The 17,907-nt window shown below is 41.6% G+C and overlaps 1 protein-coding gene across 1 annotated transcript; it reads left to right on the top strand.

Moving 5' to 3' along the window:
- Positions 1–7,747: 7,747 nt before the first annotated feature.
- On the top strand, positions 7,748–17,210 carry LOC120742120 (caspase-1-like). Its single transcript, XM_040045265.1, has 5 exons — positions 7,748–8,398; positions 9,005–9,057; positions 14,029–14,313; positions 15,143–15,285; positions 17,169–17,210. Exons 2-5 carry the CDS (start codon positions 9,009–9,011, stop codon positions 17,208–17,210), a joined length of 519 nt encoding a protein of 172 aa, XP_039901199.1. The 5' UTR covers positions 7,748–8,398; positions 9,005–9,008.
- The last annotated feature ends 697 nt before the right edge of the window (positions 17,211–17,907 follow it).

The raw sequence follows: 17,907 nt of genomic DNA, 5'->3' as shown, positions 1-17,907 counted from the left end.
ATCTCTCTCAACAACTAGGATCTAACTGCGTGTGCTGCTGGAACTTGGGGACCGCTACAAACGGTCTCAACCTCAGTCTGCGATGGGGAGAGTGCCCGCCCTATGGAAAGAACATCCTGATCCGTCTCCGGTCCCCCAAAACGAAACGGCCCATGAGCTGAATGACTTTTCCGACCGGTGTCACTGACGTCACATCTATGAAGCATCTAGAGCGGCTCTTCCTCGAACCCCCTCCGACCACAGGTAACACATGCCCAGGACCCACTACAGTTGCATACAGGCGGGTGTCGGGAGTGGAGGATGCCTCTTACCTCCTGCATTCGAGGCCCACCACACTGGCATGGGGGGAAAGGCACGGTTCAGGATCCTGTTTCTTGACTTTTCCGTGCGTTAATACCATGCCCCCTGCTATGCTTCAGGAGAAAACTGAACAGGATGGGGTGGACCCCTGCTGTCCTTGGATCTCCGACACTCCACCGCCGAGGACCACAGTAGTCAGGCTGAAGGACTTTACGTCTGCGTAATCAGTGGGTAGCAGCACAGGCGCACCACAGGGAACTTGCTGTCCCTCTCTCTCCTCCACCTGTACACCTCTGAGCTTCTCCTAAACTCTGAATTATCGCCATCAGCAGATTTTGGCAGATTATCAGGCGGTGTATCTGGGATGATCAGAGAAGGATACCAGAAGTCGGTAGGAACTTTGGTCCGATGGAGTCACACCAAACCACCTGCAACTCAACCACCTCAAAGACTAAAGGAAACTGGTTTCGTGGACTGTCCTGGGAGGTCCAGAGAAGGTCCACGCCGGTTCAGATAGCAGGGGGAGGAGGTGAGGTTGGTCAACCAATAACAAGTACCTATCGGCTTGTGTGGACAAAAACTGGGACTGTGGCATGGCACACCAGAGCCACCTGTATAAAAAAGCCAAAAGCCGCTGTAACTTCCTCAGAGGGAGGTTCTTTTGAACCAGTCTGCAGACGCTCCGTGGGATGTTTACCAGTCGGTGGTTGCTGGAGTAACTTTTCTATGCTGTGGTGTGCTCGTGGGATCAGCACAGCAAAGAAGAATGACTCACCGCTGGAAAACTGATCAGAAGCTGGCTCTGGGTCGGCATGAAGCTGGACCTCTTGGTTGCACATGGCAGAGAGAAAGGACCTAAAGCACTGTCTGACATATGAACAATGCCAGCATCCTCGGCCACGGCCATAACACCAGAAAGTGACTGTTCCAGTGACAGGTTTGCTTCTCCCAAAGACCAAGAACTAACAGACTTAAAAAACTCCTTTGTCCCACACGCCATCAGACTGTTTAACTCCTCTGCTGGAGTGGCGGAGAGGGAGGGGAACAGGCAGGACAAAGGAGCGAGGGGAAACAACTAAGTGTAGTGCCCTCTTCACCTCACTGTGGCAATCTTTTGTAATAGTCAACAGTGCAATGACCTCAATACTGGAAATGGCATTCACTTGTATTTATTATTTTTTATGTCATTTATTCTATTGATCCCTATCTTTATTTTATTGTTCTGTCTATTATATATCTATGGTGGTGTGTGTGTGTGATATATTGTATTATTAATATATTATAACATATAGTAAATTGTCTGTAACTCTGTAACTTCGTCGGGCTGTCTTTTTGGCAAATCGCAATTTCCCAGAGGAACCCACCCGAGGGATTATAAAGTTCTATCTAGCTCCTTGTTTTTGGACTGGATTGACTCGATGCAATCCTTTTAGGCTCAGGACTTCTCATGTGATCCATGTCACATATAAGTGAATTTCTCCAAGCCCATTATAATCATGGAGAAAAACACTTTGCCACTGTTTCCAGTAAGAATATTTTATAGCGCTTTAAAGTTCAACCTCTCAGGTCTGGATTAAGAGCTGATTTGTTAAATCGGGAACTCACAAAATACAAAATATCACCACCGGCGGATCACACCTCTCAGATGTTCTTATCTCAGTGCACTGTAACAAAAGCACAAACAAACGCAACCAATAAAATACTAATAAAGTAACAAATACTGGGGCCCATTGCAACATGTCCAAGCATAAAACCATCTTTCTCTCTCTTAGAGAAAAGAAAACAATCCAAACCTCACTGATAAATCAACCTAGTGTCAAGCAAAACCCAAAAATCAACCAAAACTTCACCAGAAAGTTTTTCTCCCTCCCGGGACAATATTGTGCAGGAATACAGGCACCGTAACTCCTTTTGCACTGACAAAAACATGTTGGATTTACTTGATTCAATAGTGGACACTGGTTGCACACAAAGGTTTTGCTTTGGCAGAAACTTAAACAACTGAGTTAAATCAAACACAACCTTTTCATATTCAGTAAACCTGCATGTTGTGTTCATAAAACACGATTGAAACATGTTCAGATGGAGTAAATTGAGCTCCTGGAATATTTTAATCCTTCAATTCTTTCAGTCTATTCCAACACTATTCAGTAACTTTTATCCAAATACTACTTGGCCACTTAAATACTACATGTTGTCTTCATATTGCATGCGGTTCAACAAAGTCTAGATCCTGGTTACCATAAAAATTGAAGGGGTCTACAACAACTACCATCCTCCTATCTCTATCCTGGTTGCAGCAGGGCTGGGAAATAACCCTGAAGTGACAGGTTACCAGGCAGGGTACACCCCGGACAGCTCACCAGTCTATCAGATAGAAACACACAGCCGTTTACATTCATGACTAATTTAGAATCATCCATTAACTTAGCTCTAATACCTGCCTGACTTTTCCTCTCACACTGGAAACCAGAATACCCAGAGAGAAACCACTGCAAACTAGCCAGACTGTGGACTTGAGCCCAGGAGCTTCTTACTGTGGAGCAACAGCACTAACCAGCATGCCAACAATGGAGGAAATATAGGAAAGCTATGATTTCCTGTATTTGAGGCAGAATTATTTTGTTCTTGCCCTTGACAGGTTAATCCACAATAAATAGCAACAGCATGCATGTGGTGTGTGTGTCGTTGTCTGCCTCTTATAACTCCAGTGATTTTCCTGCAGTTTGAAATCTTATGCGGTGTTGTGAATCCCGTGAGTTCAGCAACTAACCACTCTTATTAGATTGCATAATGTCATCAGATGGATCCAGGCCCTGGATGACTCCTGGACACACATTTGACCTTAGAACTGAAGAAGCTTCTCGGATGAGAGGTGAAACGTCTTCAAGTAACTTAAAGAAGTCCAGACGCTTTTCTTTGCAAGCTCCTTTGACTACGATGACCTGGATGACTGAGAACCTACACAGACAGGCTGTCACATGTTCAGGATGTGAAACTTTATGCACTCCACACTGTCTATAAATGCCACTTGTTTTGCACATATTCAACTCTGTATATTTTATATATTTTATTATTATTATTATTTTTTTTTTTTAATTTATTTTTTTTTACTATTTAATTTGTAAAAATGTGTATATACACACACACACACACACACACACACACACGTAGGAAAATATTTAGTATACACATCCAGAAATGCATACACTATATTGTACATATATTTATTAGTTTCAGGTTGGCCATTCTTGTATTTTGCTCATTTGTGTTGTTGTGTTTGCACATCTCTGTTGCTTGTGGGGCTCGCACACAAGAATTTCACTCGCATGTGCTGTGCCAGTGTGCCTGCACATGTGATGTGACAATAAAAGTGATTTGATTTGATTTGATTTTGATTTGATTTGAAACTCCTCCTCCTCCTCCTCCGTGAAAACGGGTGTGGGTCTCAATCAGCCAAGGTTTTGGGTGAACCCACTGTGAGATCTAGCCCCACCCTATCATGTGATTTCCTGTGATCAAATGATGTGAGTGGGCGTTAAGGCGTCCATGTCCCTCTTCAAGCAACTTAAAGAAGTCCAGACGCTTTTCTTTCCAAGCTCCTTCAACAACATCATTCATAGAACAACTTCCAGCTTCTTTTGCTCGGCTACAGTTTGGATGGATTTGCATTTAAAGATACAACAAGACTAAAATGGTTAGGGTCAGGAGGTCAAAGGTCAGAGCTCCTGTGGGTCTGAGGGCGGCCTCACGCCGGAGAAGAATGAAGGAGTCTGACCTGAGCCAGTGTTTGACATGAACACATCAGCACTGCTGTCAGTGAGCCTAACGACAGCTGTTAGCATCATTTCAGTGTTTCAGTCATAAAAACACTTCCTGTCTCTGTGGTGGTTATAGTGACATCATGCAGTTTGTGCTTTGACCTCCAGAGGGCGACAAATCAGCACAGACAGAGAGCTCCATTCAAACTTTGCTGCCATCAGGAATAATTCTTCAAATATAATCATCAGTGTTTGAGCAGTTATGATATCAGGGACAATCTAGACATGTGTGACAATACTGAAAATGTCCCATGACACACCTTAAACATCATGTGATCCACTCTCAGTCTGCACTTTCATTCATGACTTCAACAGGTTGAAATGAGCTTTGAAGAAACATCAGTTCAGTGCTGAAATATTTTAACGCTGCAGGAAGAAGAACAACAAAGTGATGATGGATGTTTGTGCTTCAAACAGGAAAACCAGCAGAAATAAATCACAGACTGCCAGAGGTTTGGAGTTTCTGAGGTGCACCTGATCGCAGCACAGTGTTCCAATGCTCCTGATTGTCCTCAAACGTCTCTTTGGGTGTTTCCTTCCTGCTCAAAGTTTACTTTCACTTCCTGAACTTCGTGGAGTGGAGCTTGTTGTTGGTGTGTGAAGAAACTGTAAGTTTGCTTTGTTTCCTCCTTTAACAGTTTGTCTTTAGGAACTTTACTGTTGTTCAGCTCGTGTTTGATTTCTTCACACAACAAACTGTGTGTGTTTGTATTTCCGGTCTCTCCATTAAAGTCAGTGTGTAATGTTTCCTGGCTAACATCAGCTGTGTGCAGCTTAGTTCAGCACAAATCTGCCGCTCCATAGTTCACGGTAACGGACTCACAGCTGGACCAACGAGGCCGAGTGTGTCCGCCACTCTGAGCTACGTTCGTGTTTGTGTACTTGTAGTTTGTACTTTGTGAGTTCACTCAGAGCCCACAGAGGACGCAGCGTACGTGATGACGTCACAGCCCTTTACCTCCTTTACTGTCACTGTGATTAATATTTACACACGAGACACCTGCAGAGCTCTGACGCTAAGCTAGCCACACAGCAAGCTAACACTAAGCTAGCCAAGAACCCAGAGTGAGTTAAAGCTGAGTAAACACTGACCCCAGACCAGCACCGTGATAAAGTGAGCTGCTGCTGCTGAACTTGAACAGGTAACACAGTGATGAGCAGTCAGGCTGCAGGTTTCTACCTGTTCATGTTTCTACAGTAGAATCACTTTGAAGTGTCTTTGTGCTGTTTCATCTTTGATTTGTGTTCATAAACACTCAGAGAAACATCACGTGACCTCATCAGGATCTGTGTTGGTGTGTGGGGCTGTACCTCAGCTTTATGTTGTTACATGCTCATTTGTTCATTTTACACAGTAACATCAAAGTAATGTTATGAGGAGTAATGAAGTAACGTACTCCATTACTGTTAATTAAAGTGTTTTGTGTAATATGTGTAATAATGACTGTTTTGAGTAATGACCAACACTGATCACAACAAAGAGGAAATGCCTCCAACATGCACAAACATTTGAGCCACAACATGCAGTTAATGTGCACAAATGTCTTTGATATGCTGCTCAGTGATGGTGGTGACTGTCAGAGCAGAGCTACTGAGAATCAATAAGTAATATCAATGATGGGATCAGAATCACTAAATTCTTCTCATCCCTGTCAGCATCATACATGTGCTGTATAATGTGATAAATGTAGAGGTGCTGGCTGTTCTCTCACTCTGCTGTTTAGCTGTAAAGGACGCCTCCCTGCCTTTGTCTCATTCATGACCTTTAATAGTCTCTTCTAACATGCAGAGATCTGTATGATCTGTTTCATAGAGTCTAACCAGCCTGTACAGGTAACAACAACAGTCACTGCATCACTGACACACAAACGTCATCTCTGTCAATAACAACATTCATACATGGAATAAAAAGACATCAGTGGATCATTGCTGGAGCTGATGTTTGTGCTCCTGGTGCAAAGGCTCTCAGTTTGCTCCTTGAAATAAGTGTTTATATTGTTGTTATATTGTTGACCCACTATTGATCATGTGACTCATCACATGATCAATGGTGAGCATCTCTTTCCCTCTCAGGTTTAAATATCTGGGACTCTCCACCGTTTGGTTGTAGAGCTGAAGAAGCTTCTCTGATGAAACGTCTTCCAGAAACTTAAAGACGTCTCTTTTCTCTCCAAGCTCCTTAGATCACATGACCTGGATGACTGAACCTACAGACATATTGACCTGGTTTCTAGGTAGAGCTGGGCGATAGAACGATAACGATATGTATCGCAATATAACTTTTTCTCAATAGAAAAATTTAACTATCGCGATAGACCTCGCCGCTCTTGTCCTCTTAAAAAAAAAAAAAAAAAAAAAGAACAGCCAATCCAAACTAAGTAGCGCAGAGCCGAACCAATCACAGCCGCAGCGTCACGTCACGTGACTTGTTACGTACAGCACAAGTGCCAAGCCGCACGTGTGTTTGTTTGGGAAGCAGCCAGCGGGTAATGGAGGAAATAAGTGTGCCGACTAGAAAAATCAACCGAGCGTGACCGAAGGTTACCGAAGAGAAAACAGATGATGGTTCCAATGCCGGAGAGATTGTCGAACGGAAGAGCCATAGAAGTTCCGTAGTGTGAAGGTATTTCAGCTATTTCAAGTCTGACAAAAAACAGAGTAGCGTGCACTGTAAATTGTGCCGAAAGCAAGTCTGGAAATACAATAAACTGGTGCATGTGTCACACTGTGCGCCACGTTATTGTTTTGGTGAAACGAATTTCTACAATACTGTTAATTCTACTGTCTGCAGTGTTTAAATGCTTACATATACACACAGTTACTGTCCGTCCACACATACGACTCGGTCCTGCTTCTATGCCCCAGCTTTGTTTACTTTTTCCCACCGAGGCTTCTAGACTTCTGATTGGCCAACATTTCTGCACGGTTAGGAATCTAGCGCCACCTGCTGCTTTGGCATGTTCATAGCAGCGTTTTCCTTCATTTCTGCCTTTATGTGTGGACGGGATTATTTTTTAAAACGAAAACGGAAAATCTCCGTTTTCAAAAACACCCGCGTACGTGTGGACGTAGCCTCAGTCTCTGACTGGAAGTGCTAATTCGTCATTCGGCTTTTGTCAGACTAAAGTAACTGTTAAAACTGTTTGAAAAGCTAAGCTATACAACAAGGACAGATTGAGAATTTCCTTTTAGTTCTCAGTTTATTTGATATTGACAAAAGTTAGTCAGTTTTGTCTGTTCTTCTGTAAAACAAACTAAGATTTATTTTTAGAATTAATATTTTGTTTCTAAGTGGAATTGACAATTTAGTAGTCTGTTTCATTTGTTCTATTTTGAAACTTAAACGCTTTAGTGGCTGCCTTTTGTGTAGTTTGCAATATTTGCCTTTATTTATCTGAAAAAGTCTCATGTTCCTTAAGTACATCTACCCTGTTGAACTTATTATGAGAAATAAATATTTAAATAAAAACAAGCTGCTGATTATTTCACATTTTACTTGTGAGCAACGGCACATTTAAATCTTACAAATATAGTTATTTGGCTTATATCGTGATAGATATCGTTATCGCCTGAAATGAAAAAAACATATCGTGATATGAAAAAATCTTATATCGCCCAGCTCTACTTTAAAGGTGATCGTTTAGGACTTCAGCAATAATACAGACAGCAATGTAGTTAGCAATAAAACAGCTTTATTGGGAATTAACTTAAAAAACAAACAAACATTTGTCTCCTATTTTCTGTCACAGGAAAGAAGCATCAATATCTGATGAGAAGACTTATTTATTTCTTTTTGGGGGTTTTTTCAACAGGAGAAGAATATCTAACAAGTTGATTTGTTCACATCTTAATTTTTAAGTGAAATGTGCATTTTGAGTTCATACACTCTGTATATAAGGCGACAGTTTCCTTTTGCAGTATTTTTGTGTGGAGTGTTTTTCTATTTCTTAACAAAAAGGGAACAAAGGTGTTTAAGTTCACCTAGGATGATTTGTCTTAATTTTCACATGGTCTTACTGAGGTGATGTGAATTGAAACATGCATTTTTTTTTTTTTTGGCGGTGAGGGAGGGATGTGCTGGAAAAGTTTAAAAAGGGACCTTGAAAGTGCTTAAGAAGTGCTTGAATTTGACCCTGAAAAAGGCATATGAACCCTGATCATTATCATTAGCCTGTGTAAGTCCTGAGTGTCCTCCAGTTCAGGAGACAGGACAGGACAGCAGAGAGAGAGAGGAGGAGATGAAGAGTGCAGCAGATTGATGAGACAGTGAAGAAGAGGTGAGCATCTGACAGAGCAGAGCCAGTTTAAAGGAGCCTCACAAGCTCACACATGACAGCTTCATCAACATGGAGCTCTGAGTGTTTATTAAAGGATCATTGGACGCTCTGACACAGCTGACTGCAGCCTTTAGCTGTGAGCACACAGTGTCTCACATTTACATTCACTTCCCTGTCAAACTCAATAACTTTAAACAGCTGCTGTTATCAGGTGAAGATAGCAAAGCTTTCAGGGCTGAGCCCCAGTGTTTCAGGATAATGGCCCCAGAGACCACAGTCACATATGTGGGGAAGGATTTTAAGTTTAAAACTTCTTTTAAGCACTAACAGCAGAGACGCACAAAGTCGCAGACAGGGAACAAAGTATTTTAGGTTTGTATTGTCAGATTATTTAATCATTATACTGAACAAATATGTGAAAAAGTAAAAACCTCTATTATGATGAGGTTATCACTACATTCACATGTCATCGATGTGTTCTTTCACACAGATCAGTTTCAGTGTGTTTGGCCCGTACACTAAACCATGACACAAATTCATATGATGTGACACCCAGACTGTGTTCACTGTTTCCTTTGGTAAAATCATCTTCTCGTGTTTTTATAGAAAGATGATGGAAGAACCTAAAGAACAGCCAGCCAAAGCAGCTCCATCAGCAGGTAGGAGATCAGTGCTTTGTATGATGAGACGTATGGATGTATAGACTTCAGGCAGATTCTTTTTTGTAACTGTGATAAGTACATAAAATTCACGAGTTGTAACCTGTCCTAATCTTTGCCTTAATCTTTCTGTGGGACATTAATATAACATGAGAACTTCCAGTCTAAGGAGTTTGGCAGAGAAACAACTGGACTTTTTTGGACTTTGAAACCACATATGAAGTTAAAACGATGCCACCTTAAAATGAAACTGAAAAAATATTGAAACTGAAACAAATGTATTGAAAGTGAAAAAAAAATGATAGTGAAAAAACATAAATATAGAAATTTAAAGAAAAAACTCACTGTTCATGTGGTTTTCACACTTACATAGTTTTTTTCCACGTACAGTTATTTTTTCAGCTTCAATTAGTTGGCACTGCTTCAGCATCTGAGGGTGCGCTTGAGGGGCGGGGCTTCAGAGCCACATATATGAGCCACATATGTTTGCCCACATTATATTGCTGACCAGTGACTGTAGAAATCATGGACGACCTAATATCTGCAGCAGCCGCAGTCATGAAGAAACTTGCGTATCTCTGAACAGCACATAGAGCGGGGACGCTGAGAGGAGGTCCAGCGTTTACCGACTGTTTCAAACTGACAGACTCAGGTGTTCTTCAGTGTCTGCCTGACAGAAGGACCTGAGAGCCGCCACAGTATTTTTGGTAAGTGAAAGGTGTTTGTAAGCTAATCTGTAGCTAACATCCTTAGCTAGCTAGCTAAGATGGGCACTCGGCTATCGGCAAAACTTGTTTTGTAAAGTTTGTTTAGCTAACCTATGCAGGTGAACGAAATGAACAGAAACGCACCGGGCTGCTCAGTCAGTAACTAACCACAGTTACTGTACTTTTATTATGAGTATTAATAATAATAATAATAATGGATTGGATTTATATAGCGCTTTTCAAGGCACCCAAAACGCTTTACAATGCCACTATTCATTCACTCTCGCATTCATACACTGGTGGAGGCAAGCTACGGTTGTAGCCACAGCTGCCCTGGGGCAGACTGACAGAAGCGAGGCTGCCATTTCGCGCCATCGGCCCCTCTGGCCAACACCAGTAGGCGGTAGGGTAAAGTGTCTTGCCCAAGGACACAACGACCAGGACAGAGAGCCCAGGGATCGAACCGGCGACCTTCCGGTTACAGATACGCTTCCCAACCCCTGAGCCACGGTTGCCCTCTTACACTGTAAGAGCAACAGGCTGCACTCTGCTGCAGCTCCTGTGCAGAGCTGATTATTAAATATGTGCAAACAGCAGCATGTTTTCACTCTTTTGCCACATCTGTAAGGATATTAACACATATTTTTAAAAAAGGCTTGCACTTCAGTAACCCCTCATTAATCATTAATTACGGATTAAATAGCAAAGCCTAATATTTATGTACTCAAACCAAATACTTCTGCTTGGCAGCTTAAGTTAAAATGTGTGTTTCATTTTTCCTCGGATTACATTTTTAGCACTGACTCTGTGTATTGTTTTTACTAAGTTTGTTTCAAATATTCAGGTTAAATAAAACAGTCTGAATCATTCTTATTGAGGTAAGTTCACAAAGTTACATGTGCAGTACAGCTTACATCCTTTGAGAGGGAAAAAAGCATTAATATTTGTTATGATACCTCTGTATGTTGGTGACCACGGTGCAGCAGCAAACTGAACCAGGACTGAAACCTGCTCCGTCTGCTCATGTATGCAGATTCACATTCACAAAGCACCAACAACTCAAAGGTAAACATTATATTGGAAAATCTGTTGGTATATACGGCTTTAAAAAATAAACAGCTCGTATGTCAGCAGAGCTGAAGAACTAAAGAAATGTAAGAGAAGAACTTCAGATCCTGGGTGTGTGAGGACAGAAGGATCAGCTCTATTTCAGATTTGAGATAAACTTTATATTTCAGTTTGTGATGGTTCAGTTCTCTTTGTGATTACAGGAGCTGCCCTCAGATTCAGACCTCAGCACCACCCAGTGACAGCAGACAGATCATCCAACATGTTCACATGTTAACTGCAGAATGAACTGATGCAAACAGTACAAAGGTTAAAGCACTACATGTGCTGTCGTGAAAGCACGTTTGAGTTTCTCTGACACAATTAAATAAAAACTGATGAAGGTTAAAGGTCGTCACTTGTATGTCGAACTACAGACTTGTCATCTGGAATTCTTTCACAGTTTTTTTTTTTTTGCCAATAGTGTGTTATTTACCATAAAGTGATTCAGAGTCATTTATACCAGAGTAACCAGAGAGGATAATATATTTTTAAATATATAACTATCCACAGGACTGAATATAATATCTCTAAGTAAAAGTCCAGAGACTCTGAGGATTATCCAACTATTTATAACATTACACAAAGCAAAGTTCTCCATCACACAACGCTCAAAAAGAGATGTCTACGTCGAGTATGCATCATTCTCAGACTCCTCTCATACTGCCAATAAACTCTTCCAGCTCCTCCTCCCCTCCAGGAGGCGCTACAGGAGCCTTCAGACTAAAACCAGCAGGTTTAGGAACAGCTTCTTCCCCACAGCTGTCACCCTACTGAACTCAGTCCCCGCTGAGCCTTTCCATCCACACTCACCTAACCCTTCTACACTCCTCCTCCCAGTGACCATGATCCTTTCATTATCAACATTCACCACGTTGGTTAGTGCTGTAGTTTTAGGACACTGACAAGGTGTAGTCTCTGTTATAGTGTGTACACTGTTACAGTCTGTTCAGAGAGCTACGCTTCCACTACTGTAGATATTTTCATAGCACTCTGTAGATCTGTTTACCTCACAGTGCTTCATCTTTATATATGTATATTTGTTCATAGTATACCTGCATACTTGCCCGTCTGCAGAGGTGGGTAGTAACGAGTTACATTTACTCCGTTATATTTACAGTACTTGAGTAAGTTTTTGGAAAAAAAATTTACTTTTAAAGTACCCTTTTTGCACGATACTTTTTACTTTTACTTGAGTACATTTGTGAAGAAGAAACTGTACTTTTACTCTGCTACATTTCCAAAATTTGACTCGTTACTTTTTAAAAAATAATTAGTTTAACACATTAGATAACATGCCGCCAGTGGAGTTTCCGGTAACTTTTTTACCAATCAGATGTGGCCATGCAGTCACATGACCAGCTTGAAACAGTGGCGGGCAGAGCGGCCCAAGCGTTTCAAAGTAGCGGACACACGGAAAGAAGAAACACATGAAAACATGGCAAAACCAGTTGTCTACGCTAGAGTTGAAGAGGATGAACAGCATTTTCCTCACATACAAAGAATGTTTCGCTTAAAAGCAGCACAAAAGAGCAGCCATGTCTTCAGTGAGAGCCAAAACAAACCAACTTTTCAGTGTGAAACAACTCAGTTCATGTAACCTGAGGAAACAGTAAGTTTTCTCTAAATATCTTTTAGCTGTGGTTAGCTGGATGTCAGTCTTATGTTACAGACGCTGTGTCGAGCTCGAGCTGCGAGTCATATTTTCGGCACTACGTTGTAGTGAGATAAGTTTGTGGGTATTTTGTGCAGCTTTAGCTGTCCTTTTAACTGCTCGCTGGTTAGCTAGCGTGAGCTATAAGCTAACAGCTAGCATGGTTAATGACGCTAGAGTTCCACGCACATGCAAACAGCTCGTCTCTACTGCTTTAACTGTTAAAACAGAAGACAATACTGCGGCTGACAGGGTTTATTATGTGAAACAGCAGCTTGTTTAGTTTAAACAGTCTGCATTAAGCTTGGCAAACACTGTGCGATTTTTTTTCAGTCGCGTTATTCAGCTCCTGCTCAAACTGTACAATTAAATCGCAGAGGTTAGAAGTTCATAGGTCACGATGCAGGGTCTCACACTATATGGCCTGATGCTCTGATGTGACCTGAGTGCTCAAGCTGTGCATTCATAACATGAAGCTTATCATACAAAATCTGTCCCTCGCTCTCCCTCTCTCTGTCTTACAGACACACACACCATCAACTTTGCTAAATTACTAATGAAAAACATTGACCAGGTAGCTGTGATTGAGTAGCAATGTCCATCCAACTCTTTTCATGGTTGTTGTAGTCATAATAATTTTGTGAGGTCACATTGAAAAGTGTTGGATACAGAAGCGTAGTACGGAAGCGTAGAGCCGCCACCCAGGCAAAAGAAAAATAGAGCTATGTCACATTATAACGTGAAAAGTTTATTATTATAGTATACTATTGTTCTAACAATATTAGATATATATTGTTCTAACAATATACTTTTCATGTTTGTACAATATACTATCATTTAGGTACAATATACCTATTACAATATACATAATTCTCACGTTCGTACTTGCACTCATTCTTGTTTTAAACTTAATCTGGAATGCAGGATATGAATGACAAGATTTTGTTTTTCATATTTTTCATTATTTTTCAGTTTCAATTTTTTCTTCAGTTTCATTTTAAGCTGGCATCATTTTAGCCCTACACACCCTAAAATTGAGTATTTGTTGATGAGATGTTGAAGTGTTAATTGAACAAAGTTAGAATACAGTGGAACCCCGACTTACGAAATTAATCCGTTCCCGAGGGTCTTTCGTAAGTCGAAAATTTTCTTAAGTCGAAACAGCCATTGCACCTTTTGAGTGAGGTGATGCTGAACGATAGGCTAATTGCTAACTAGAACAACAATATGTCGTTCAAGTGGAACAGCGAAGCACGAGTACGGAAGCCAAGGGGTTGTCACATGATTCGGAAGGCCTTGTGGGCATTGTAGGCTCAGCCAATCAGAGCCAGCGGATTTCGTTACACCAGCATTTTGCCGTACCATGGGCAGAAATATTGCTGTTCATTGCCTTCGTAACTTGAAGTTTTTGTTAAATGGGGTATTCGCAAGTCGGGGTTCCACTGTATTTTTCACATGATTTCGACTGAGAGGCATGTTTATGTCTCTTTCTTCTTCCTGTAGAGGAGGAGCTTGCCAGGGTACGGTCAGCCTTTGTCTGGAGGGTAACAATAGAAATCCTTAAACTGCTCCTTGAGGCCCTTGTAAGTGATGGTATCTTAAATAAGTTGGAGGAAGAATCGATACTGGAGGGGAACCCACTCAGAGCAGATAAGGCACGCAGCTTGATCGACACAGTGAGGAAAAAAGGAGACGAAGCATGCAAGATAACAATCAAGCATCTTCACATCAAAGATCCTTCTCTTTTCTCTCAGCTGCGTTTGAACTCTGATTCATCTGCTCAACAAGGTGAGGTCATGCATCATATACCATGAATAAAAATGGTCACCTTGCAGTTTGTATAGATGTGAAAGTGAAACCTCAGAATTCACTGTAAGAAAAAGGAGAGGGCAAGAACGTCATTCTACGACGAATGTTTGGATTTGTTACATGCCTGCAAATGTATTTTCTAAACTACATGGAGGAATTTGATGATCATCATAAATGTGTGAAACTACTTAGATCTAATGTGAGCTGTATTTAATTAAACACAAGTGTTCTTTACTTTTAAAAACCATGCAAACTGATTGCCTTAAAAAAGAAAAGTCAGAGTGTTTCTCTAACAAGAGGACACTCTTTAAGCATCGGTCATTTGACTTAAATGTTTAATGAAAAAAATGCCACATTTACATATAATAAAGCAAATTGTGGCCAGAAAGGGTTTACATTATCTTTTGCCATTGTAAATTACGACAAGAATTAAATGTGAATTACTGAATCTCTCTCAGATGCTTCTTTAAATAACATAGCAGTGGGGAACATTATGACACTTCAATGTTGTTATTTTTGGTAACAAAGTTTAGAGAAGAGGCACAGAAAGCAGAAACCTGTTTAGCCTGCACATGTTGGCATCAGATACATATGAAAAGCTGCAAAACAATGCAGATGTGGAGGTTCAAAACATTTAATGTGGCTGTTTTCAGGAATTACATTTAGGAATTCCTGAAGCCCCTTTTTGATTTCTGGTAGAATGAGTATATCGAAAACTTGATAGGTTAAATAAAGGCCAAAGTACATCACATAGCTCCTTCAGACCAGATTTGTATTTTTCCTTCTTTTTTTCCTTTTTTTTATTCAGATGCTCTTCAGAAGTGTCAGCCTAAACTCAAGTCTCTCTTAAAGAAGAAGTTCCAGTGTGTGTTTGAGGGCATCGCTAAAGCAGGAAACCCAACCCTCCTGAATCAGATCTACACAGAGCTCTACATCACAGAGGGAGGGACTGCAGAGGTCAATGAGGAACATGAGGTCAGACAGATTGAAACAGCATCCAAGAAACCACACAGACCTGAAACAACAATCAGACATGAAGACATCTTTAAAGACTCACCCAAAAGACAGGACCTGATCAGAACAGTGCTGACAAAGGGAGTGGCTGGCATTGGGAAAACAGTCTTAACACAGAAATACAGCCTGGACTGGGCTGAAGACAAAGCCAACCAGGACATCCAGTTCATATTTCCATTTACTTTCAGAGAGCTGAATGTGCTGAAAGAGGAAAAGTTCAGCTTGGTGGGACTTGTTCATCACTTCTTTACTGAAACCAAAGAAGCAGGAATCTGCAGCTTTGAAGACTTCCAGGTTGTGTTCATCTTTGATGGTCTGGATGAGTGTCGACTTCCTCTGGACTTCCACAAAACTACAATCCTAACTGACCCTAGAAAGTCCACCTCAGTGGATGTGCTGCTGATAAACCTCATCAGGGGGAAACTGCTTCCCTCTGCTCGCCTCTGGATAACCACACGACCTGCAGCAGCCAATCAGATCCCTCCTGACTGTGTTGGCATGGTGACAGAGGTCAGAGGGTTCACTGACCCACAGAAGGAGGAGTACTTCAGGAAGAGATCCAGAGATGAGGAGCAGGCCAGCAGGATCATCTCCCACATCAAGACCTCACGAAGCCTCCACATCATGTGTCACATCCCAGTCTTCTGCTGGATCACTGCTACGGTTCTGGAGGATGTGCTGGAAACCAGAGGGGGAGGACAGCTGCCCATGACCCTGACTGAGATGTACATCCACTTCCTGGTGGTTCAGGCCAAAGTGAAGAAGGTCAAGTATGATGGAGGAGCTGAGACAGATCCACACTGGAGTCCAGAGAGCAGGAAGATGATTGAGTCTCTGGGAAAACTGGCTTTTGTTCAGCTGCAGGAAGGAAACCTGATCTTCTATGAATCAGACCTGACAGAGTGTGGCATCGATATCAGAGCAGCCTCAGTGTACTCAGGAGTGTTCACACAGATCTTTAAAGAGGAGAGAGGACTGTACCAGGACAAGGTGTTCTGCTTCATCCATCTGAGTGTTCAGGAGTTTCTGGCTGCTCTTCATGTCCATCTGACCTTCGTCAACTCTGGACTCAATCTGCTGGAAAAACTAAAATCTCAGTTATTTAAAATATTTAAACGAAAAAATAAACCACATTTCTTTTATCAGAGTGCTGTGAACAAGGCCTTACGGAGTCCAAATGGACACCTGGACTTGTTCCTCCGCTTCCTCCTGGGTCTTTCACTGCAGACCAATCAGACTCTCCTACGAGGTCTGCTGACACAGACAGGAAGTAGCTCACAGACCAATCAGGAAACAGTCCAGTACATCAAGGAGAAGCTCAGTGAGAATCTGTCTGCAGAGAAAAGCATCAATCTGTTCCACTGTCTGAATGAACTGAATGATCGTTCTCTAGTGGAGGAGATCCAACAGTCCCTGAGATCAGGAAGTCTCTCCACAGATAAACTGTCTCCTGCTCAGTGGTCAGCTCTGGTCTTCATCTTACTGTCATCAGAGAAAGATCTGGATGTGTTTGACCTGAAGAAATACTCTGCTTCAGAGGAGGCTCTTCTGAGGCTCCTGCCAGTGGTCAAAGCATCCAACAAAGCTCTGTGAGTACATTTGTACTCATGTCTTTACTTTTAACATCCAACTGTGTCAGAAATTTATTTCACCAGGTTTTCTGTCTTTGTATGAATTTGTAAACTGCTCCCCGGGCGCTGCATTGGTGGCTGCCCACTGCTTCACTGGGTGAATGGGTTAAATGCAGAGGAACTATTTCCCTATGGGGACTAACACACACACTTTACACTTTACTTTTTTTTTTTTTTTGATGCCTCCAGAACTCGGTGTACTCGAGACGCTGGATTCACCATAAACTCTGATCATCACTGCTGCTGTTATGTTATCAGTCTTTGTTTACACACTTAGGCTGCATGTGCCTGATGTTGTGATACTTTATATTCACATGCATGCTCCTAGATTCATTTCTACTGCAGGTCTATGTTTAGTCACAAATGTTGGTGAAACACTTGCTTTTACATGCATGGTGGGTCCTGCATTAAAGAAAGCATTTGAATTACTCAGTGAATCCTGGCAGCCAGAGAAACATCCTTAGTTCCACTTTAAACTAAACTCTGCTTCGGTCTTCCACAGTGTGTTTGTTGTTTCTTTGTTGTTGTTGGCCTGCTTTCTCCTCTCACTCCAATCTGGTTGCAGCAGATGTTTGTCCCTCCCTGAACCTGCAGACTTGGGTGCAGCACCTCAGTTCATCTTCAGTCTGAAACCAGCTGTTGTAGCTATATCCCCTCAAGCACACCTTCCCTGGTCATCTCTGCTGTGGTTGCTATAAAATTTAATCTTGATTTTAAAAAAAAGAACAAAAAAAGTAAACTAAAGTCAGACTTGATGCCATTTGTTGGCAGCATAATGCCTGTTTGTCTTTAATGATAAACTGCAGCACAGTCTAAAGCAAACCTTCTGACTTTATTGACTTTATGCATGTATATATTCTTCCTGTTCACCTTGGACACACAACAGCTCTCTGTTTGTTGTGATTGGATCTAGAACAGCCAACATATC

This window comes from Simochromis diagramma, unplaced genomic scaffold (genome assembly GCF_900408965.1).
Source record: "Simochromis diagramma unplaced genomic scaffold, fSimDia1.1 OVJJ01000076.1, whole genome shotgun sequence".
Taxonomy (NCBI): domain Eukaryota; kingdom Metazoa; phylum Chordata; class Actinopteri; order Cichliformes; family Cichlidae; genus Simochromis; species Simochromis diagramma.
This window is presented reverse-complemented; position numbering and strand designations above follow the sequence as displayed.

What these genes read in the sequence shown, in the direction of transcription:
- LOC120742120 (XM_040045265.1), top strand. Translation starts at nt 9,009, where the DNA reads ATGATGGAAGAACCTAAAGAACAGCCAGCCAAAGCAGCTCCATCAGCA. An exon ending in CAAAGCAGCTCCATCAGCAG is followed by an intron (nt 9,058 to 14,028) that starts GTAGGAGATCAG and finishes TTCTTCCTGTAG; the next exon opens with AGGAGGAGCTTGCCAGGGTA. An exon ending in TGATTCATCTGCTCAACAAG is followed by an intron (nt 14,314 to 15,142) that starts GTGAGGTCATGC and finishes TTTTTTATTCAG; the next exon opens with ATGCTCTTCAGAAGTGTCAG.